The sequence below is a fragment of the Phodopus roborovskii genome, unplaced genomic scaffold (assembly GCF_943737965.1).
Source record: "Phodopus roborovskii unplaced genomic scaffold, PHOROB, whole genome shotgun sequence".
Classification (NCBI taxonomy): domain Eukaryota; kingdom Metazoa; phylum Chordata; class Mammalia; order Rodentia; family Cricetidae; genus Phodopus; species Phodopus roborovskii.
The window spans coordinates 869,805-894,454 of record NW_026126545.1 but is presented as its reverse complement, the minus strand read 5'-3'; the positions used below and the strand labels follow the sequence as shown (position 1 = coordinate 894,454).

Sequence of the window (24,650 nt, the reverse complement as noted above, 5' to 3'; positions counted from 1 at the left end):
AACACAGAGGGAGGGCAGGGTGTACCAGAGTACTTAACATCTACAAATTTGGGTTCAAACAGGCCCTAAGGGCGCATGGATTTTAATATTCTTTATTTAATAGCCTGTAAAATGGTATTATAGTAATTTTGAATGGTTAAGAGGTAACTGTTTCCACTGGAGATGTAGGTCAATAGAATGCTCGTCTAGCATGCATGAGACATTGTGTTGAATCCTCAGCAACACGGACACCTGTCATGGTGGTACCGGGTTTTTATACCATCATTCTAGAAAGGGTAAATTTGAGGCCAGGCTGGGATACATGAGACCCCATCTTAAAAAAACATAACCAAAACAAAAAATTAAACAAAAAAATGAAGTAACAGTTAGTGGTTATCATGATGTATATATAGCATTGTTAGGCAAATATTAATTATTATTTTAAGTATAAATTATGATTTTTGTTATAGATTCTGAAATATGGATACGGCCAACTTTTTCAATTAAAAAATCAATGTTTATGCTTACGCCAGTTAATGACATATGTTGGTTTATGATACATGTAAGATAGTATATGTAGCCAAAACTCTAACAACATTTACAGCATACACATGACAACAAAATACTGAAGTATATTTTAGTCTATTCTGTGCATAGCATTACTTCCAGGCTTATTAACAGAAGCAAATAAGTATATGGTCATGGGACCTTGTGGTAGGGAAGCCTTGGGAAAACCTTCTGGGATATAATGACATTAATAAACTCCTCATTAGGCATCCATTCAATGAATTATTCAGCTGTTTCCAGCAGTTCAATATGAAGCATGCTGATAAAATCCAGACATTTTAGCTTATGGAACTGATTTGGATGAGAACAGCTACATATGGAAGCAAATAACTTTGAGTTTGAGATTACTAACTTCAAACACTATGAAGAAACATGCTTTCCTAGGCATCAACATTACAACATCAACTGTTCTAGCCTGCCTTCAAAACTTAGGTATTGCATTTACTTTCAGGATTCCAAAGCTTTGAAGAGGGAAGAGAAGAAGGGAAACATTTAAAGTTAAGGTGACCAGCCATTCCATGTTAGGAATTTCCATGACTTTCAGACCTAAGACTGGGAGAGTCCTGGGCTAACCAAACAAAGACCTTCTACCTGGAATGCTCAAAGTGGTATCTTTTTATTTTACTTCCTAATCTTCCAGCTAGATAATTTACAATAGATTATTTTCTCTCATTTGGTGAATGGGGGATGAAGATGCTGAAATACAAGCAAGATGGATGTGATTCCATGAACCCACAGCCTTGCACATGATATGCAAGTATCCTACCACTGATTATACTCCCAACCCTACATGTTGCCACCTTCCAACCTGGGGGGAGAGTCCCAAAGGCCTGTGTTTTTATGTCAACCCCCCCCCCTTTTTTTTAGTATAGAATAGTTTAACATCAATGCTGATTCATCTCTTACACACTTGCTATTGTCTAGACATGAAATAGTATCAATATTATATCTAGTTCTCAAAATGATTTCATTTGATTCCAGAAATCAGATTAAAAACTTACGCTTTGAGGACAACCACAAAGCTGTATCCAATGCACATAATCCCCACCAGGAAGTAGGAGAGAGGTAGCCGGAAATTCAGCCATCCAATCGTGCGTTTATTGTCGTAGTAGCCATAAAAGAGGACAGAGTACTGTGCCAGGCCCTAAAATCCAACAAAAGGCGACTTGCTTAGCAGATGTTATGAAGAGCAACACAAAGAAAATGATGGACTTTAAAAAGAATAATAGAATAACACTAATTTCTATTGAGGTCACAGTCTGACATGAGCCTTACTGTTTTGTTCCATAAAGTTAATGTTTGTGTTGTCATATTGACAACTATCTGAAATTCAATGACTTCTAAATAGACAAAACTTTAACCAAGTATTGACTTGCTCTTATGTGCAACTATTACTGTGAATAGTTCCCTGAGTTAAACATCAATACAAACTTCATGGTATCATTTGAAGAATTTGTTTAATATACACATAGGAGATCTCTGGAATGTTCCTCTTTAAAATATTCACTGGGTGTCTATTTCCTGTCACTTCAACCATATTTAACTCTGTTCTCCTTCACCTTAGAGCTGTGTCTCATATACTTCTTTGCAAAGATAAGCAGGTGAGATGATATTAGAAGCAATGAGATTCTTTCAGGCAGGCTGGTAGCATGCCTTCATAATAATCATGTTCATCTGTGTGCAACATCTTACTCAAAAATTTTCTCCCCAGGTAAGAGTCACCATCCTCCAAAGGCAACCAAATAACTCCCCTCTTTGCACACAGAATACTAAAGTATTCTGATGCCACTTTCTCTACTATCACATTTTTCTCCCATATTTTCACTCTCAACCTTAGGTTGTTTCCATAACACGTCATATATCCATTCCCTGGTTAGGAATCACTTAAATAATCATTTTACTTTGTTAACTAATTGGACATTTTGCGGTATTTTCTTGAAATCAGGTGAGTCACTTTTGAAATTCTTACAAAAGCATATTAGCTGTTTTCAATGTCATTCATATCAACCCAGTGGGAGGACTGTAAGACCTACCAGTAAAGAAGGAGGGAATGGAGGTAGGTGTCCAGGACTGCAGAGATGGCCCCGCTTCATCTTGACTTAAGGTCAGAGAGTTCAAAACTCCCCTTACTCTTCCAAGGTTAAAGTCCTAAGACCTAATGGTTTACGGTGTGGCTACTGTAGGATGATTGATCTTGGTCATTGATGTATTATCTAAGTAACAAAAGACTTGGTGTGAGGTGTGGTTATTCTTGACCCTCGAGGCCAGATAATGAGAAACTGAGTCTAAGGTGTGGTTACCAAATGTTTGGGAAAATTAAGGAAGAAAGTCTGTTTGTTCCTTGTACATGATAAACAAATCTTTTGCCATGTTCTCCTTTTTGGTTGGGGTATTGAAGAATGATGAAGAGTAAACTTGGGGCATCCAGTATTCACTGGATTGCCCTCCCAACTCTATCCTGTGTCTCTGTCTTTTCCTTATTATCTTTTCCTGCCATTTCTCAAACCACACTCCCCCTCTCGGGTATGAACTGGGCAAATTAGCTGGATCTGACTGAAGCCCCAACAAAGGTAGGGCAACACAGAATCAGCCCAGAAAAAGTACCCTGGCTAATAAGTCCTAGAAGGAGAAGGAAGAGAAGGAATTGAGAAAGTAGATTGGAACAAAGTTCATGCCTAGGATCTGAAGAACTATTTCCAAATTTCGTTTTTTAATACCATAAGAACTATCAGGAAATACAATGTTTTATACACACACACACACACACACACACACACACACACACACACACACAAAATCTCAAATGAGTTTGTGGATCTAATAGGCAAGGATGATGGGATGTGAGAACTATAGACAAATAATGATGTGCTAATCCCCCCCTGTACCATATAGGTCTGCACCTTCACTCTTTGTCTTAAGAAATGAAGCCCATCTGTGGTGGTTAAGCCTCCAGAAATCGTATATTAAAGTTTTTGGATGTGTCATTGGAGACAGTTCTGATGAGATTAGCATCCTATTGGGACTAAAGAGGTCTGGGCACAAGGCCTTGTGAAACTTCCTGAGCCTGGCTAAAGTATGGTGACCTGTCTTTGGCATGTAACCTCCATGTGGGAGTGACTCAGCAAGGCTTGATGCAAAGCTGGTCCCTGCTTAGCTAACTGCTAGCTTGGTGGAATATTATTGGTCCTTTCTCTTCATGTCACCTTGCTCCATCCTAAGATTCCTACTCCCTACCCCAACCCTACATAAGTCCCTGACTGATGCAATCAACCGAGTTCCTGCCCCTGACCAGGCTTCCTGTCATGTCTGAATGTCCTTGACGTGGGCAAGGGCTAGGGGACAGGCAGACAGTCTACTCACCTTTCCTCAGCCCTCTCTCTGTGGAAGGAATTGCAGAGGGACAACCCCATAGCATCAGTGTAGGTGAACTCAGTAAAGCAAATGACTGTTTCCAACATTGGAGTATACATTCAAATGGATATGGTATTACTGAATGTCAGAGCTGTAGTATCAGCTAATTAATTTTGTTGATAATCTAGTAGCAATGGAGCATCTTATTTCATCTCACCGAGCCATCTAGTGAGCCCTGAGAAGGTACTACTTCTGGGTCACCCATCCTTCCTCACCCAAATGTTTCTTTCATAAGTGGAAGTTCTCTAAGTATAACATTCCCAGTCATTCTCAAGTTCCTCACTACGTCTCAAGGAAACAAAACAAGTCTGAGGGTAGAGCCCAAAGACATAAGAGGAAATGTCACCCTTTCCTTCTGGGAGGCACACACTGGCTTTGTCTGCCCATGCAAAAGAGTACCTGTCTTGACACAGTCTGGCTGTGAATCCTACTTTTCCATAAAAAGATACTGCAATTTTCATATCTGGCTTAGCCTTATTTTTTCCTCTGGCTAGCTTACAACTTGATCAGATAATGGAGGAGTCATTTACCACAACATTGCTCCCTCAACTAACACATATGAATATTCAGTACCTATTATCCTGATATGTACTTTTCAGGTAAACAAACACAACCTTTTCAAGTTAAGTAACTGGCCAAGTTAACATAGCTAATACATGACAATCTGAACCTGCACCAGCTTTGGCACAAATCCCATGCATTTGAATACTGAGCTATTCACTTCTCTTCATGCTTTCTTTGTCTCCCAAGATGTGGATCATGTTAGTACCATATCTTCCCAAGGAAAGCAAAAAGCAAGACAGGTTACCAATCTAACTGGAGATGATACCTGGTGCTGGCTGGGACTTTCTATAAAGAAAAACCCTGAATATATATATTTTTTTAGGTTTCAGAGATTTTTATCCATATGTCCATAGGTATTAGGCTTAACATCGCCTATAATTCATAACCACAGATAGGAGAATTAAGAAGAGGCCCTGAAAATAGCATGAGAAGAGGAACTATACCATGGAGAGCACCTGGTTAGGTCAGCACAATAGTTACTAGGGGCAGCTGGCTCATCTAGTGCCTATCCCATTCAACAGATGTTCAAAGCTTGCACATCATAAACAGTAGATCATACTGAAATAGGGGAGCATCTTCTTTGATGCGTGCACTGGGGCAGGGGTGTGATTATTCACAAGCTTTCTTCCATTTATCTATTGCTACACATGCAAGCAAAGCTATAACTGGGCATTACCAACTCAATTTTGATTTCAAAAGCTTTACCAAATCCATCTAAGGAGAACAGCAATGGTTAAATTTGAGCTGAGAGTCCTAGAAGAGAAATAACATCTCCTGCTATGCAGTGGGCATGCCACATGTCTTTCCCCACCCCTTAAAACTACAACAGCAGACATCTGGAAGTGACCAAAATAGCAATGACTCCTAGCCCAGTCACGGATGTATTCAGTTGCTATGTCAGTGGACCCTGATTTCCCTGTGGGAGAATTCTCCTCTCCCCCAAGATCTGTGACAGATAAACTACAGCCAGAGCCAAGTTTCAAATCAACACAGAAAATGCCTTTCCAATTCTGCACCACTATGCTCGTATGTCTTGTTTGAAGGCTGCAATTTCTCTGGTCCATAGCCACCCACACATCACCACAAAAAATGAGAAGACTAGAGGTTTTGGTTATTTTGTCACTAGGAATTAACTTGTGTGTTTACGTAATATTTACTGAGAACTCAGTATTTGGCAAAAACAACAACACACAGAGAATAAAACTGGATTACTGGACTCCTCCAGAGTTCTGTATTCAAAATACCAATATCAGGAGTATTTGTTTTCTAAAATTGTATCAACACTCCATTTCTTAGGTATTTCATATAATTCCAAATGAATACTCCCTTTGAAAGACAAAACTCTATCCCCAGCATGGTAAATTAATTTCATCATCTTTAGCAACTCTTGTTAATTTGTATAAACAATCAGACAATTATTTTCTGGGTAGAACACCCCATAAAGTTAAAATCAGCTTACAATGAAGGTAGGATTTATGAAACATGTCATAGAAATTATATGAGGGGAAGCTGGTCCTGCAGGAACTGAGTCCAATTACATTTCCACTTTCAATAGTTAGTGATCATTCACATCTTCCAATTAATTAAGAAGGTTGTAAGTAGGAGTGAAAGAGAAGACAGGACCACTTTCTAAGGAAAATAAAGGTTATAGAGGCTGATAATACCCAACAGGAAGCCTTACTTAATATTGCAGGAGCAGCCTGGCCCTTATGGACAACATGCTGAGAGCCACCAAGCTACCTCCATGTTTCTAAGCCAACCCACAGTCTCCAGCCCACTGTTTTGCTTGCTTCTACAGTTTCTTCTTATTTATAGAAATGAAGATCTGGGAACCTAGACCAGATAACTGTATGGTCCCTGTTAATTTGTTTAGTTATTAGCATTTAAATTAGCATAAATAGTAATGGGATTCAACATATTTTCATTCATTGTCTTTGTTGTTCTCTTTCCCAGCCCTTCTCTGAACCCAGGTCCCCTTCTGGCTGGTCCTTTTTCTTGCCCACTAGTTCCTTTTCTAGTTTAATGATACATGTATCCCATTATCCTCCTTTCTTCTCCTCACCAACCGTATCTTAAGACCTCATTTTCCCCCATCCTGGCCCCATTTCTGGTTCTATGATCTACATCTTCCCTACACACACACACACACACACACACACACACACACACACACACACACACACCCACAACCCCCCACACACACACACCTTTCTGAGTCTCAAAACTTTACTTACAGAATAATTTCCAGTTTCTCTCACTTCACTCTGAACAAGATGATGTCATCTTTCTTTACAACTGAATAAAATCCCATTTATAGACCACCTTTTCCTCATCCATTCATCTGTGGCTAACAGTAACAATGAACACTGACTGGAAAGGATGGTGGTAAAGGACCCCTTATTTACTATAGGCAACTATAGAGCCTTGTAACTACTATGACAATCAGTACAGAGGTCTCTGAAAAAAAATCTCAAAATAATATTACCATATGACACAGTTGTACCACTCCTGACACTACTCTGTGCCCTACCACAGAAAGACTTTCCACATGGTTCTTGATATATAATGTGTGTCTTAGAGAGATGAAGTAAGGCTGAGCCACCAACTCTTCAGCAGGTTAGTGTCAACAACTCCATCCCTCAAAGCAATGACAAAAACCATTGGTTTTGTGGACAGATGCCCTTGTCTCTCTGCCTCCTTCATAGGCCAGAGATGCTGATATAGCTTCCATTGGCTTCTGGCTTGTAAATATCAGGCATTTATCTTTGGAGCATTTCGGAATATTTTCATGTGTTAGATACTCAAAAGAGGTGTTTGTAAAACACCTCCTATCTTAGAATTTCTATTGCTATGAAGAGTCACCATGACCATGACAGCTGTTATAAAGGAAAACATTTAAGTGGGGCTGGCTTACAGTTTCAGAGATTTAGTTCATTAATATCATGATGAGAAGTATGGTAGCATGCAAGCAGACATGATGCTGGAGGAGTTGAGAGTTGTACATTAGGATCAGCAGGCAGTAGGAAGTGAAAGTCACACAAGACCTGTCTTGACCATTTAAGGCTTCAAAGTCCACCTCCTAGTGATACACTTCAACACAGCCACACCTACTCCAACAAGGCCACACTTCCTAATAGTGCCACTTCCTATGATCAAGCATTCAAACACATAAGTCTGTGATGCCATTCCTATTCAAACCACATCTACCAAGTATCAGATACTGCACTAATACTTAAAATACATAATCTCATTTAGTTTTTCTGCCAGCTTGGCATGTCCTCAGCAAAATATTTTGCATGTGGCTATCAAAAGGTCAGAGTGCTTGTCTGACATCTCAAAGGTAGTGTGCAGTAAGATTCCAATAGGAATGCATGTGAATCCCATAATGGAGTTTCTTTCATTAACTGCACTATAGTATAACTCTTCTGTCCTTTGTAAAAAGTACTTGCATTCACCTGCCCCTGTAGGCCCCTGCCCCTGCTCCTGTCCCTGCCTCTGCCTCTCAAGTGCTTAGATTAAAGGCTTGTACCACTATACCCAGAAATTTTGTGCCTACAACTAAGGATTGAGTATGTATCTGAGCCCATAGTCCAGTATCCATGGTATATTTCACTCTACCATGATGTCCCTTAGTTGTGAATTAGCACATTCTAAACAGTTTCCCATACAGGCCTCTTTTTCCTTTCTCAGAGAGTGGTACCAAGTTACCTGTGCTAGAAACCTGGTTGTTTACTTTGCTGTCCCATTTTCATCCATAGTCCATAGCCAGTCACTAGCTAAATCCTATAGTTTCTGCCTTTTTTTTTTTTTTAATTGCACAGAGATCCCTTCTCTGCCCTGATACCTTTTGAGGGCTCCTCAGTTGACTTTAAGAAGTCATCTTCTCTAATGGGGACTGCAAAATGGTTCAGTCATAAAGTGTCTGCCATGAAAACATGAGAGCTTGACTTGCGATCCCCAACACTCACACAAAAACTGAGTCTCTGGTTGAAGAGATGATTCAGTGGTTAAGAGCACTTGTTACACTTACAGAAACCTTAGTTTGGTTCCCCACACCCACATCTGGCAGCTCATGGCCACCTGTAACTCCAGTTCCAGGGAACCTAATGTCTTTTCTGGATCCTACGGTACACACAAGATTCATATACAGAGAAGCAAGCAAACATATACACATAAACAAAAAGGAATACCTTTTTCTAATGTCACACAAATCACACATACATACACAAATCACACATACATACACAAATCACACATACATACGCAAACACACACTGTCATGATCACAAGGTTCATCACTGAATATGTTTGAATCTTGTTCATGTCCTTCTAGCCATTTGCTTCCTATTGGTTACAGTCAGTGTCTTAGCATAATGAAATTGGCCATGAGTTTTTTTTTATCTGTTAAACAACATTGGTCAAATGAAAGCCATAACTGTATTAGCCACCATCAATCAAAGATGGCAGCAGGAGTGTGTGGGGGGGGGATACGTTTACTGCCAGAACTGAGAGCTGTGCTCACTCTCTGGCTCTATGTTACTATCCAGCAGCATGTTTCTGTCTTGGAGATGTGGTCATTGCCATTGCCAGCTCTTGTACACACCATTAAGTTATTAGTAGAGCTCATTAACAGCCTTGTGGTTTTGGTCTCTATGTTGAGACAGGAAATCTCCCTTAAAGGAGCCACGCAAGTCTCTGTTTGTCTCTAGAAAAACAGAGCCCACCCGAGAAAAATGCTGCTACCAAGAAGCCTTGCTTGTCTCTGTTTATTTTTTGTTTGTTTGTTTTGTTTCCTTTTTGTTTGTTTGTTTGTTTTTAAACCCCCCTTTTAAGTTTTTGTCAAGTTTTAAATGAAAGTTCTCATGCCCCATGTTGGGTGCCATTTTGTTAAGAGCAGTTTTCCCATCAGCCTGGTCCCACAGCCATGCTAGCCCCAAATAATACACAGAGATATTAGAGATAAAGCTGTTGGCCTGTTACTAGCACTTCTTAGTGGCTAGCTGTCTTAAATATTAACTCATTTCTATTAATCTAAGTATTTCCAAGTGGTCTTATCATACCAGAGAAAGGATCTGGACCTCTGCTCTCTTGGTCCTACATAATGACTCTCCTCCTACCTCTCGCTGAATCCTCCTTCTCTCCTAGTCCTGCCTATCTTGCTTTCCTATTGGCCAACAGTGCTTTATTCATTAACCAATATGAGAAACATATTTACAGAATGACATCTGCCATCATCCCTAGGCTATGGCTTCTGCTGACTTCTCAAGAGGCTCATGTTAAAGAAAAACATTCTCTCAGTATCATCAGGTAGCTGGTGCTCCACCAGTTAATGTCCCTCCTCTCGATGCAATTTGGAGATGCTATGGCATCTCTGCTTGCTAAAATGATATTTACTGGACTGTCTCATCCCAAAGGTCACTTCATCCTGTAGCAAGGAAGCAAACCTCAGAGTAAAATGGACAAATTCGTGGTTCCATATTAGCAAGACCATTTGACTATGAGTCTTAAATTGGTACTTCAGTTAGGTCTCTGTAAGCAATGGATATAGAATTTTTATGTTTAACTGCTTCTCCTTTCCAAATAAATTATTCAGATCTAAGGTAGGAAATAAATTACAGTTTGATAGACTTCTTTCAAAACTCTAGATAATAAAATTGCAGTAAACCTGAACATTGGACCCATACTGAGACAGCACTGTACTTTAATATGCCCAAAAGATGTATCCAAACATCTGAGAATGTAGCATTGCATAACAACTGTTGGCTTACACAACAAATTAGACCATAGCATCCCCATGAGCAGTGAACATGTTTGTTGTCTCGGCATTCCCAGTTTCTTCCATTCAGTTTGTTTGGCAATGGCTGAGTGAATAAAGAATTTGCTTTCAGCGATCATTAGCAGCCCAAAGTCAGATTCAGCATCAGTAGATTGTCATCTAAATCACCTCTCTCTAGACACCTGCTCTCTGCTTATTCATTTTAATAAATCACAAGGTATCATTCAACACAGTAACACGACAAGTATAATCTTCTGCTCAAATTTCATGAACTAAAACATCAAAAAGTATGAGATACACTTAAGTTACAAAAAAGAGGCTAATTTGTCTGTACCATCTAAAACTCATATTTAAAAAAAAATGAGATGATCATAGTGCTGCAAAGATACTCTACTGAGTACTGTTTCTTTCCAGCAGCTAGGGAAGTAGCTCAATGAAAGAGAACTTGCCTATGTGTGTACAAGATGTACAAGGCTCTCGGTTTGATCTCTAGACACACACACACACACACACACACACACACACACACACACACACACACACACATTTTTTCCTTTGTCCTGAAAATTGAGGCCAAAAGATCACATTTAGGAGTTTCTTTGGTCAGTTGACTTCTACACTTATAAATGTAAGTTAGTAGGTTATGGGTTGTAATCTAACTTATTGGTTCTTAAATACAAGTGAACCCTGCTGGGTGAATTTACTTTTCACACAATCCTAGCCACTCACCAGACTCTCCACTACTCTCTTTTTAGTCACCTTGCCCACTTTCAATCCAGTTGGCCTCTTGACCTCTTGACATTTAAGCTTGATGATGTCATTACTTACCAAGAGTCTGATTAAAATATTTTAATTACTCTAAAAATTATATTCTAGATTGAGAGGATCTCACATGGTTCAACACTCTCTTATCTCACCAGTGCTCCTGCTTCCCCTTACTCTGATCTCCACTTTCCATGTTTCAGACCCATCCCTACCACAGGGCCTTTGCACTTGCTGTTGTACATATTAGAATGCTTTTCCTTCCTCAAGGCAGGACATCATGTGACTCTTAGGAGTGCAAAGGGTTATTTTCTCAAAAATAGCTTTTCCTCTCTTCCATCTGTTTCCCTTAGTTAGCCCTGTCAGGTTTCCCAATGAAGTTTCCCTAATACTATGTGTTTCTTTCATAGCAGTTGCTATTACCTATTTTCTTTTTTCTGTTTCTTTCTTTTCTTTCCTTTTTTCTATTTTTTGTGTGTTCCTTTTTGGTGTTATTTGACTATTCTGCTAATTTTTTGTATATCTGAAGTCCTGAAGACAGAAGTTTGGCTGGCCTTTGCTCACCTTTGCTTAATGCCAGTCACCTGGCAGATGCTTATCAAATGTTTGCTGAATGACTCAAAAGACAACTCATTTCTATAACACCCAATGAAACATGTTGTTTTCATGATGGAAGTACAGCAAGCACCATCTTCTAAAGGCATCACAAATACTTTCAGAGGAAGCCTCCTCTTTGTCTGGCCAGGTGTGGCTTGACTGTAGTAAATGGAATCTGAAATTTGTTTCTAAATCAAAGGAAGACATGATAGGATAGGAGATCCCAAGTCCACAATCAAGGAAAACAAGAAATCTAAAAGCTAACCAAAGAACCTCTCTCATTTGTTACACTGGTTTTAATGAAGACTTGGAGTAACAAGATGAAAAACTAATGAGCCAAGAAAAAAAATCTAGGATGCAAAATAGAGTCTAAGTTGTTTCTTCCTTTAATGACCTTGAAGAGCCTATTGAGGAAATTGTGCTAGATATTGAGGAAGCAAAACAAGCATGGTAGCCAGGAGTGGACAGCCCTTCGATACTGCTAATCCCTAGCCTTGTGCTCAGACAACATTCTACCCTGCTCTGAAGGCCACAAGAATGTCACTAGACACACAGATGAGATGCCTCTCACCCCTTTCATCTAAGGGAAGACCCAGATCTCTGTGTGGAAATGCAAATATATAAGCTTGTTTGTCTCTCCCAAGAAGCTTAGTCTGCTGCTTTGGGTCATGTAACCAAGGGAGGATTATGTAGGAGAAGGGTTTCTGATGACCCAGCTCTGGAACTAGGCTCAACAATGACTGTGGCAAAGCAGCCATGCTGCCTATATTTTAAGCCTGTTGAAGTTCAAAGGAAGGAAGTCAATTCCAGGCCAACAGACCCCTTGGGAGCAAATGTGCTGCTCAGAGCTCCTTCCAGAGAAAGTCTCCAGCTTTCACACTTTGGATCCATCATGATGCTTCACAATGAGGCTTTGTATAATGGTATAATGCACACTGCCCAGCCAGTCACTGAACATAATGGGGCAAAAGTACAGGTGCACCAATACAGATTCCCCTCCAGCTTCAGACTCCCACAGTCTTTCCTTTCTGTTTCCTTGGCGAGTGTCAGACTTGCTCTGATTTACGGTTGTTCAACTTATCTATCCCCTGCTTCCTTTCCTTTTCTCTTCTATAAGAATTTTCCCCAAGATACTCTCTCAGGCTAGACACATGGGGGAGGGCCTGGGCCCTGCTCCAAATGATATGACAGACTTTGAAGATCCCCCATAGAAGGAATCACCCTCCCTGGGGAGCAGAAAAGAGATGGGATGCTGGTTGGCCTGGGACAGGGGAGGAGGAGAGAATACAGGAACTGGGATTGTCATGTAACAGAAGCTTGTTTCAAATTTAAATAAACTAAAAACTATCAAAAAATAAACAAATAAAAGCACTTGCCCCAAAACACCTTCTGATGCAACATAGTTTTGTTGCCTATTTCTTGAGAAACTAGAGTCATTCACCTCTTTAAATTGACCTCCAGAAAATAATGATATATTTGGACTACTGAAATACTTTTAAAGAAGTGGACATAGTATTCTTTGTAGCAGTCAGAGAAAAAGAAACTGACTTGAGCTGTATTCCAGAGTAAACAGGTTATTTTGGAAGATTATTTAAAAGAGCTGTTGACACTGGTTAAGCAAGAAACCAAATCCCTATCTATCAACATTCCTACCAAGGTCCTTTGAGGACAAGCTTCAAGGAGGGGATATGAAAGAACCAGGCTTGAAAGGAGATGTTAAACAACTTGACATGGAAGTCAACCAGACTTCAGCTAGATTTTCAGTGCATCCATTAATTATCTGTGTTGCCTTTGACACTATAAATATATTAATAGCCTCTGTCTTGAAGGCTTGATATGAAGATAAAATGCAATGTCAAATGTAAAATTTAATGCTTATGATTGTGTTATCTATTCTCTCCTGGCCCTTTAAAGGCTTCTAACTCCCACATCCTTATGACCAGTAGAAAACAGAAGGCAAAGTCAACTCACCCACACTGTTTACCCATCCACACTGAACAAAACACCCTCAAACTGAAAGACTGACTGCATCCCCTTTTATTCTACGCATGTTTCTTCAATGCTGTGATCTCAGTGTCTATTGTCAGCTTAAAATCCTTCCAAATTCCAAAGTCATTCCACCTAATTTCTAGATGCTAGAATACTCAAACTATGGTTTCTTCCTTTTTGCCCACAACATCTCTGTGTCTCCAAGAATCCTGCCAACGGTGTCATCCTCTGTCTTCCCAATTGCTGCAGTCTGCATCTTGACTGCCCACTCCCAAAGCCCAAGTGATAAAGGTCCTCAGGTCAATACCAGTGGGAGATAGTCTCTAAGAAGAGCTCCTCATTGTGGATATTAGGGAGCAAACTCTTCAAGGGTGTGGTCTCTTCTTGCTCTTTTGCTCTGAGGCTGGAGATGTGCAGTGTGTTCCACAACCCACTTCCTTCCATTGTTACTCAATACCTGCACCAGATATCCAGAGCCATGGGTCTATCTGACCTTGAAACAAACTCTCAAGAATAATGAACAAAGTAAACCTTTTCATTACATAAATTATCTCAGATAGTTCCTTGTACTGACATGATGATGATTAACACAGACTTAAATTCCTTTTTCTAATTTTACTAATTCCAATTATAACATTTCTGACTATTTGGTTTATAGCATGCATATTAGATAGTCTATTTCTTGCAACTTTAATAAAATAGATTTCCCTCCTGAACAGTAAGACCTATCATTTGGTACTCAATAAAAGGATCAAAACTATTTTGCTCTGTGAATGATAATTTGTGACTCTGAGGAATCACAAAACTGGTTACTTTCACGTGTGTCATATGATACTTGTCTACTACTAATTAGTAATTAGTAACTCAACCAATTGATGGGTTGAAGAAAGTGCTTTCAAGTGACAGAACTGAGCTAGAATGAAAGCTCCAAGATTTCCAAATGAAGTTCACCACATTCACCAAGTTCAGTAGACCATTCCTACTCTTTCCCAGTTTTTCTGACCCTTTCTATTCAGTAGATTCTTCTACCACAAGAGGTCATACTTACATCTACTTTTAATGTTCTTTAAATGCAGACTTAAGGGTTTGCTTTCCTTCCTTTGCTTGGAAGAAACTATCTAACCCCTAACTGTCCATCCACCAGGCATCTCTGCTCTTGACCTGAAAATGCTTTTCCTTCCTGGTACTTCTTTGGAAGCCAGAATGAAGAGTTTCCTATGTTTCCCTCTGAGGAGGCTTGATGGAATTATGAACACCTTATGATACAGAGAAAAGCCCTTTGTTAAGTCAGTGTTGAAATAATCAGGCAAGAAGAAGTCAGAAGTCTGCCTTTTCATTTCGGGAGCTGATTTGGAAATTACAAGTTTACAGTCAAAGTAGGAAATGGGATCAACCTGCTTCCATTCCTTCCCTCTGGGGTGGACACTGCATTGAACAAAGCCAGTCAATGTACAAGAAACAGTCATGAGAATTCTACTGAAAAGCAGAGCATGAAAGTTGCTGCTGACACATAGGACATGAGTAGAAAATTAGATTAGGATTTGCTTAGCCAAAGACACTGTGGTCACTCTTCCCCATGCCCAATCTTGGGCATGGAATAGATGATTTCCACAGTAATTCCATGTATAAAAATTCTCTTATTTTCTGCATTCCTAATAAAAAATTCTAGTTACTTCAGGAGTCTCTGGCAGTACACATAGAGACAACTTTTAGGCTTCAGAGTTGTACTAAGAATCCCAGCCCTGACATTTACTACCTGAAGAACTTGGGGGGAAATGCAAAGCCCAGAAGAACTTAGGCTTCCTCTCTGGAAAGCAGGAATTGTAAAGTTCACCTTTCCTAGAATCAGGATTAGTTATAAATAAAATTATCTTCTGGTCGTTAAGTTAATATTTTAGATCTACTCAGTTATGTATTAATCTATACTTATCATTATCTACATAGTTATCTTTGCAACTGTTAGCACCCCACTGAGTTTTGTTTATACTAGTATGGCTGAGTTCTTTCTCCTGACACAAATGGAGGAAACAGAATACTCCTGACATTAGTCAAATTCTTTCCCTGCCAAAGTTAGAATAACATCTCTGAAGAAATCAATGCAGACAACACTTCTCAAGCTTCAAGACCCATAAAACTCAAACATCTCATAAAGCAACAATATTAATGTTTCTGTAGGAATAATCATATTCAATGAGTAATTTGCTAATTTTATTTCCCATGGATCCTTCAGTGAATCCTCATTAGAGTCTGGATGAATTTATTTATTTGGTTACTGTAATACAAAAGGCCTCTCATTACCTTGCCCTAACCACAAATCTAGCCTTGTCTGATATAATAAGTCTTACACAGCCATTCTGTTTCCTAACTGCTGTTTGCTTTCTAAGCCAAACAGAAAGACAAATACCACATGTTCTCACTTATGTGCAATTGAGTCAACCAAACACAAAGAAACAAGAAGTGGAATGGAGCTTGCAGAGCTAGGGAGGGAGGCTCCCAGGAATGATAATTAAAGAATACAAAACCTCACTTGGGCAGGAGTGATATATATGAGATTTTTATATCTATTCTAAAATACAATAAACATAGCAAATAACTGTGTAGTGGAGTACTGTGCACTTAAATAGTAAATTTCAAATGTTCTCATCACAAAAAATCATCAATTATTAGAAATTCATGACAAGTTAATTAGCTTGATTTAATCATTTTATCTTATATTAAAACATTGTAACCTCACTCTGTACCCCATAATATAAGCAACTCTGCTGTCAATATGTGATAAGAAAATATGAATTAAAGTTACAAAAAAATTACAATTTCAACAGAGAATTCTAGAATAACAAAGAATAAGAATGTCAACTGTTAAAGAGATAGAGAAGTAGTATCCTTAAGGCCTACTGTGAAAACAATGTGTTTTCACTCTGGACACCAATAATTTCCTAAAAAGTTGGGCACACATACACCCAGTAACTTGACTCAGACCTACCTACTTAACAGAAATGAAAGTGTGTGCCCACAAACAACATTCAATCAAATACAGTAGAAATATTAAAAACAAATAGAACACTGGGGAAACACATTCATCGGTAAATGGATAAACAAAGTAAATTAAAGCCATGCAATACAGTGCTCCCTGCAGTGAGTTATGATTCACATGTGGCCTGAGTAACCCTAAAACATAATAAATGAAAGATAGCAGACTACAAATACGCAGTGTCATATGATTTTGCTTATTCCTTCAAAAAATAAAAAGGAATTCCTTTTAGAAAAAGGCAAACCCATAAAAAATAGATGCAAAAGCTGTGTGATATTGGTAGGTGAGGGCTAGACTACAGACAGGCAAAAGAGAGCTCCATAGGAGGTGATAGTGTTTTAAAGCTCGTCTGTGACTGTCGCTGCACAGATTTACTTTAAATTATCAAATCATACACTTACACTGGGTGAATTTGATAGTCTATAAATTATACCACAGTAAAAATGAAATGTGTAGAGTCTCAAGGTTAGAAGTGCTGTTCAAAGACTATCTCCAGTAAAACTCACCCCTTCTCAAGCAGAATTAATCACATGTGGTGGCTTGAAAGAGAATGGTCCCCACGGTCTCTTATGTTTGAATACTTGGTTTTCAGTTGGTAGAATTTTGGGGAAGGATTAGGTGGTGTGACCTGGTTGGAGGAGGTGTGTCACTGGGGTGGGATTTAAGGTTTCAAAGGACCCCTATCATTCCCAGTGTCCTCTCTCTATCTCCTACATGTGGATTAAGAGGTCCAATCTCAGCGACTGTGCCAGCTGCCTATTTTTTATGCCTTTACTCTGCCATCATAGACTGTAACTCTCTGGAACCATAAGCCCAATCAAACTCTTTCTTTTATAAGTTAACTTAGGCATAGCATCTTAACACAGTAATAGAAATGTAACTAAGATACCACACCTGAACAGGTCTCCTCAGGACTCTCTTATTGTTGTTATTCTTGTTTCCAGTGTACTAATGTGGTATATAAAACACCATATACTAGTTGTCTATCTAACTTCCACTAACATGAGTACAATCAATCAAGATCCATATCATGTTTATTTTTCATGCCTATGTTCAATGAATAAATGTTGGCTTAAAATGAAATGTTCAATTTAGGGTGACTAAAGGCTCAAAATGGCATACTCACTACTTACTCTTTGCTTCATGCACCCTTAGTAGCTCACTGTGTCCTCTTTGAAACTGGAACTGTCTTAAAATTTCAGTCTTCTGGTACTGGTCACATAAACTTATTTCTGTGTTTTTCATCATATAAACCTAAAAATCTTCCCATCCCTCAGGATTGCTAGTCATGAGATTCACAAAACTAAATGTCATCTGATTCATTTATTTGAGAAAAAGTCTAGAAACAGTCAAACTATACAGACTGTGCTATAGTAATTAAATGTTCTAAATTTATTGTTGGAACAAAACAGTGACCAAAATCAACTTAGGGAGAAAAGGATTTATTTCAGTTGACAAGTTTTAGTTTATCATCATGAAATGCCAGGCATGAACCTGGAGACAGGAACTTTAAAAAGTGGAAATGTGTAGAGGAATGATGCCAGTGGGTGTTCCTGGCTTCTGCCTTTCTTAAATATCCCAAGACCACCACAGGTAACACCACCCACAGAGCCCTCCCACATTAAATATAAATCAAGAAAACACCCCAGACATCTCCATAGGTTAGTCTAATAGAGGTAATTCCTTAGTTGAGGTTCTCTCTCCCCTGGCCAGTTAATTTGGCAACTGAAGCAAGCTATGGTATTGAATAAGACTAACTTTAGTACTATAATAGAAATAAACAATATTTATTTCAGAACAACAATGATGTAGTACTTATTTTAGTATTCCTTAGAATTTGGTATCTCTTGGTATGCAAATGTTTAACTTGATTTAGCAGTGACTATTAAGTAATATTATGTATGAATCTTTTATAGGATTGTGAAGAATTTAATGTGAAATAGGAAAATGAATTCCCAAAGAATCCCATAAGATTTTTCAAAGAGCATGTTTGCAAATTCTAGCTTTGTTCTTTTCCAAAGGGAGAATAAAGAATATTTGATTTAAATCTCTGGGATTTGAGCTCACCTTTAATCCATAGTTAATATTCCTATATAATCATATTATATTGTATGCAAACCTTATTCATACACAACACACACACACACAAAACACTTCTATACATAGAATCTTTTACGAACAGGAGGCAGGAACATCTCTCTTAACACATTCTATCAGCCCTGTAAGAAGCCTTCATATTAAAGAAAATAGCAACATGGAAAAGCTGTTCTCTATGGACAGTTTTGTATAGAAACACTTACGTTGAAGTCGTACAATACACCAAAGTTGGCTGCAGATGCCTCTTCAGCTCTTGGGACTGTTTTCCTAGGTAAGCTGCCATATGGTAATCCCCAGAGGTACTAGTTGAAGCAAAAAGAGCCGTTAACAATTGAACACAAAAATCTGAGCTACACATGTGATCACAAATGGTTCCATTTAAAACCCTTCTGAAAGCTTTTCATTTGGACCCTGTGGGGCTCCATGTGGGGTCTAGTTTTCTGGGAATCCACTAAGTCCAGAATTAGAAACAAAGGAAGTAAATACCCTACACCCTGCATTCACTGGATAAAGAGCAGAGGCCAAACCACAGTCTCCAGGAGGCTTGCTGAGCAGCCCTAAGCTCACTAACATGAGAGTAGCCACATTTAGAAGAGGAGAGGTAGTGCCAGGGGCACCACAGGGTTCATCAAAATGACACTAGCCATGGCTTCATATGAGAGCTCCCCTTAGGAGAAGAGGGTTCTGAAGCCTCAGGAAAATCAAACTTGTAATCAATCAGAGAGCATCTACTGGGAGCAAACACTTGCATACTGATTACAGCAGCACCTGTGCCATCTCCATTGACATCTGTCCTATGGGCTAAGGCGGTGGAGTAGAGAACAGCACTGGGGAGCTGTAAACTAGGCAAGACTAGGGTCATAGGACAGATCCATGAAGCATCCTTCATTACCCACAGCTGGCCAAGCAAAAGTTGCTTTATAAGTGAAATGACCCCTCTCCCCCAGCTCCCCAGGGAGTGAGTAAGCAAAGCTTAAACCTGAGTGCAGAGGCTGACCAGTCAAAAGCTAGGAATTAGCCCCCACTGATTGATTTTGTAGAAAGAGCATGATCTTTGATTACAACCCTTTGGCTGCTTTGGCTTCCTAGACTGAATAGAACAGGAAGTTCTTTCTCCACACAGTTTCACAAAAAGTAATTGAGGAATTGGGCTTGCAGAGAGACTGGTATGTCTGGGACAAAAGGTCACATGCCTCTGAACAATGCTAGGTGGGGCTGCTGGGCAAAGGCAGCTATGAAATATGACCATGTTGTTGGGAAATGCTTAACTCTGGTCCCTGGTGTTTCTGCACAGTTAACACACAGGGAGCGCATCCTCTTTTGTTCCTATTCAAGAGTTAGAAGTCATCACCAGAAAACCAGATGTCCTTTAATATCTAATGCGTGCACATGAGCATGAGCAGGTGTCCAAAGGCAGGAAAGTCCCAGCTCATTCCATCAGCGGGTGCAATGTGCTTTACATAATCTTGTAGAGTTCAAAGGAATTATCAAGAGCCTTTCATTTACTCCATACAGAGGTAGTACAGCATGTGAGGAAAAGACTCCAGCTCTACCTGCCTCTGAAGCCAAGGACAGTAGCTGTAGGCAGGGATGAAGTGCGGAGTTTGAGGTTTCCTTAGATAGGCAAGCAAAAATAAAGTAAGTCTTCATTTGAAATGGGTGAGAGGCACACTGTTGGCTACGTTGCCTGAAACTTTTAACTTGGGAAGAATCTATTCCCTCTGTTTTCTCGGCCAAGCAGACTTCGAAGCCCCAGAATTGTCATGTAAATTATAAATCTGGCTGACTAAAATGAAAAATATGGGTGATAAAAGAAGTGTGGGTTCTAGGCCCAGGCCAATTTACCAAAAATACTAAACTTAGCTATGATTACTAAGTTATCTAGCACCTAATTCAGGTGCTTGGGCTGTTTCAAATGGGGATGGAAAGTCTTTACAATCTCCTCAGGAACTTGTGTGCTCAGTAAATGGAATATGAAAGTACTTTGTTCTCTGGGAGTCCTGCATCTCTTTAGAGCTCTCAGGCAATATTATTTGGCGGACAAGGAGGCTTGTGATAAATGTAAGAGAAGTCCCTGATTTGAAACTGGGTGAATATAACGTCATTCAATCACACAGCTTTGGCCACTGACAATGCCGTAGTATTGAACAAATTGGTAAAATACTGGTATCAGAACACATTCTGTGTAGGTTAAACAAACTCGCACCCAGCTTTTGAAGGATAAGAAGTGTCCCAAGACATCTGAGCTGCTTCATGGATTGAAGCCAGCCAGCAAGCAAGTTTGGCCTCCACTCAGTCTTCCCCACATCAGCTTAGGGTTTTGTTTCTTCTTCAGGCCAAGCCCTCTATTTTCCTGATTTTTAATCTTAAAGTAGCCCATGGCCAATGACCCCATCAACTGTGTGCATGAGACAGGAGAAACTTCATTTTAGGAAAATGCTACTGGTATTGTGTCCCTGTTCCTCCAGTTTATAGAAGCTAGAACTTTCAATCATGTGAAGAACACCATTGAAAGTAAATTTGGCAAAATAAACACAGCTCAATAGGCATCCCACTGACCAATAGTGTCTTAACATTGGGGCACAAACCAATGTGATTCTGATTGAAGCCATGATTTTTCCCATCTAAAGTGCATATACCTCCATGAGGGTCACATACCCTTAAAGCAAGGATTAGGAAGTTTAAGCTAGTAAATCCTATTACCTAAGACATGACCATAGCTAGTCAGTCAGTCACATTATTCTTGTGGGGGCAGGGATGAGCAATCACTTAAAACTTTTTTTCAGTATCTCTTACAAGTCGGATGTCAGAGCTTACCTCTGGTAACATGATGAGGCTGAATGTCAGGATGAAGAGAACCATGTTAACACCATACATCCACCTCAGGAACAAGAAGTATGAGGCCACTGATGAGCCAAACTGACCTATTATAAGGAAAGTTAAAAGACTAATGGATAATCAAAACAATAAAAGAGTAGTCGTTTTGTCTTAGTGGCCCTCCAAAGTAAATCTAATTGGAAGTGGAGAGGTGGTTCCACAATGAATATAACTTACTACTCTGCTTCAGATTTCAGCTTCCAGCACCCACATCAGGCAACTAACTACTGCATGCACACACACACGCACACGCACACGCACACACACACAAAATTTTAAAAATGGAAGTACATCTGCTAACTGACATACATTGAACCATTTCATATTGGCAATCTCTCTTCTCCTCTCTCTTGGAGAGAACATTTCAAAGGCATGGCAGCACTCTCTAGGGAGCAGACTGAATAAACTTTATAGAATGTCACTGTAAAATGCAGCCTATGCCTATCCAAGGCAGAACTTCTCTTATTTAGTTCAGCAGCTACAAGCACCACCTATAGTGTGTACTTTAGTCCTTGAGTTCAGTGAGGAGATGCAAGGAAAACAGCCACTCTTGTCCCTTGCCTGCTGTTGGGGATAATCACAGTGACTGCAGGCTTCTTCTTGAATAAATGACAAACACACCCTCACAAACAATGTTGACTGTACCCTCATGGGTGGTTCTAAGACCATCTGGTACTCTTTCTCATCACCATTGGCATGTTACAGAGATAGGGCAATGCTGAAAGTCACACTGCCCATCTTAGGTATATCCTGGCAGAATTTTTATTCAATACAGAACACAATATCACAGGTGGCATGGTTGCTCCGAAGCGACATGTTTCAATGAGGTATAGGACAGCATATATAGTGTATGTAACCAAACACAAGGAAGGTTATACAAAGGGTATGTGAGTGAGGATTGTAGCCAGACAGGTCATACAGGGACAGTATTGAGAGGAGTTGTTTTAGATCAGTTTAGGTAAGAAGGCATTAGAGAAGATGATGCTGGAGCAGACATCAGAGGCAGCAACATGCCAAGTGGCAAAATCCTGAGACAGGCAAAGAGCTTTGAGCAACCAAACAAAACTAAAGCTTGTGTGACTAGGGTCTAATGGAGGAGGGAAATGGTGGGAGACACAGTTGACTAGAGGCTAAACCATGCTAGGTAGAGTACCCAAAGCAACAGTAGCATTTTGTTTGAAAAGTGATGGAAGGTACTGGGCAGGTGTTAAGTAGTAAGGCTGGAGGTCAGACATGTGCATGCCTTTAAAAAATCCCATTTGAGCTTTGGGGATCTGATAGACAGCAATGGATGAGACTCTATCAACTCACACTTGCTCCTGTGAAAAACAGAGGTCTGTCTGATTCTCACTGACTAAGAAGAATGTGGGTGCAAAAGCAGAAAACATCTTCTTAAAGCTTGTATTAGTGAAGAAGGATTCCAGGCTGGAGAGATGGCTCAGTGGTTAAGAACACTGGCTACTCGTCAAAAGAACCCAAGTTCAATTCCCAGTACCCCTGAGGTGGTTCACAACCATCTCTAACTCCAGTTTCAGAGGATCTAATGTTCTCTTCCTTCTTAGGCATCAGACAAGATATGTAGTACACAGACATGCATGCAGGCAGAATACTTACACGCATAAGATTAAATGCTGACAAAGAAAACCCCCAGGAACTGTAAAACTCAGGATGAGATGTGGTAAAGAAGAGCCCAGTTTTCTTTGGTGATCACTTAAGGCCCAGTATCTAGACTATTCCCTGAGTCTTACTGACGACCACTTTGGTCATTCAAGGAAAGTTAATGCACAGTCTCAGCAACCCTGTGTCAGTCCCATTGATACTTTCTATTGAGCAAAGCCCCCCTAGGCAACCAATGCTCTTCTTTAACCCTCTGGCTTTGAAACTTTCCTGTTAGAGACAGTTTGCTACAGGGAAGGGGAAGCCCCAGTAGAGTAATCACAGCCTCTGCTTGCTAAGGTGAGGCTAACCTCACAACAATAGTACCTTTCCTTCTGATGCTTAGCCAGTCTATTCTTCAGCTACCGGTTCATTTAGTTCCACAAAACAGGACCAGGTTTATGATGTATGTATGTATGTATGTATGTATGTATGTATGTATTTGTTGTTTTGTTCTCTTTTTGTTTTTAGAAATGTTAAAAGAAGTCACTCTCCAAATGGGTGTGTAGGAAGAAATCAATGATTTTAATGTCCAAGATTATGTGTACACATTCATAAGAGACCTTGGATTCATGACACATTGTAAGGGTTATCTGGAACCTGACTTGCTGAGATACTGCAGCCATGCACACTGGCCTACATACACAGCACTAAAGCAGACCCGACACCTGTTCCAGGGACATCTGATCACCCACCTGGCTCCCAGTGATTTCATATCATTGCACAGCTCTTATCTGTGTTCTCCAGTAACAACTACCAGGGAGCTGCTCAGTCAGGCTCACTAATCGTGTTTTATTGAAGCAGTCCTCACTGGAGGAGAACAAGCAACCACCTCTAGACAGTGGGGGTAAGGCTTTCTGTACTAATGCATGGGGACCTCCCAATGTAGACACCAGAGTATTGGTTGAGCACTGGACCAGAGGGCAGGTCCAACAATCCAGCCACTTCCTGGGGAACTTCCTGGAGCTTCTCTGAGCACACTAGACACACCTGTCCACATGGGACCACCCTGAGTCCCCGTCTCCCTGATCTTTGACCCCCATGCTGGGCCCCTGCCTGAGGAGAGTCCTCCTAAAGAGCTTGGACATTGAACTCCTGACCCACCTAAGCCAACAGGGGGAGTAGCAGAGAGAGAGAGAGAGAGAGAGAGAGAGAGAGAGAGAGAGAGAGAGAGAGAGAGAGAGAGAGAGACTTCACATGCACCCACTGGAAAAAGCAATGGGAAGACAGCAATACAAGAAAACACATAAGAATAGAAAAACAAGCATGACACCATCAAAATCTAGGGACTCCACACCAACTAGAGCTGAACACCCCAAAGCAGATGAAGCAGAAGAGAACGAC

General features: G+C 40.0%; 1 protein-coding gene across 1 annotated transcript in view; it reads right to left on the bottom strand.

Annotated features, from left to right (window-relative positions):
• The window catches only part of Tmc1 (transmembrane channel like 1), a 108,278-nt gene that overhangs the window by 42,594 nt on the left and 41,034 nt on the right, over window positions 1-24,650 (bottom strand). Inside the window, exons 5-7 of the mRNA XM_051200167.1 lie at window positions 21,591-21,697; window positions 18,977-19,075; window positions 1,548-1,690 (exon numbers count right to left, since the gene is read on the bottom strand). Coding sequence (XP_051056124.1) covers window positions 1,548-1,690; window positions 18,977-19,075; window positions 21,591-21,697 — 349 coding nt within the window. The remainder of the gene's footprint in view (window positions 1-1,547; window positions 1,691-18,976; window positions 19,076-21,590; window positions 21,698-24,650) is intronic.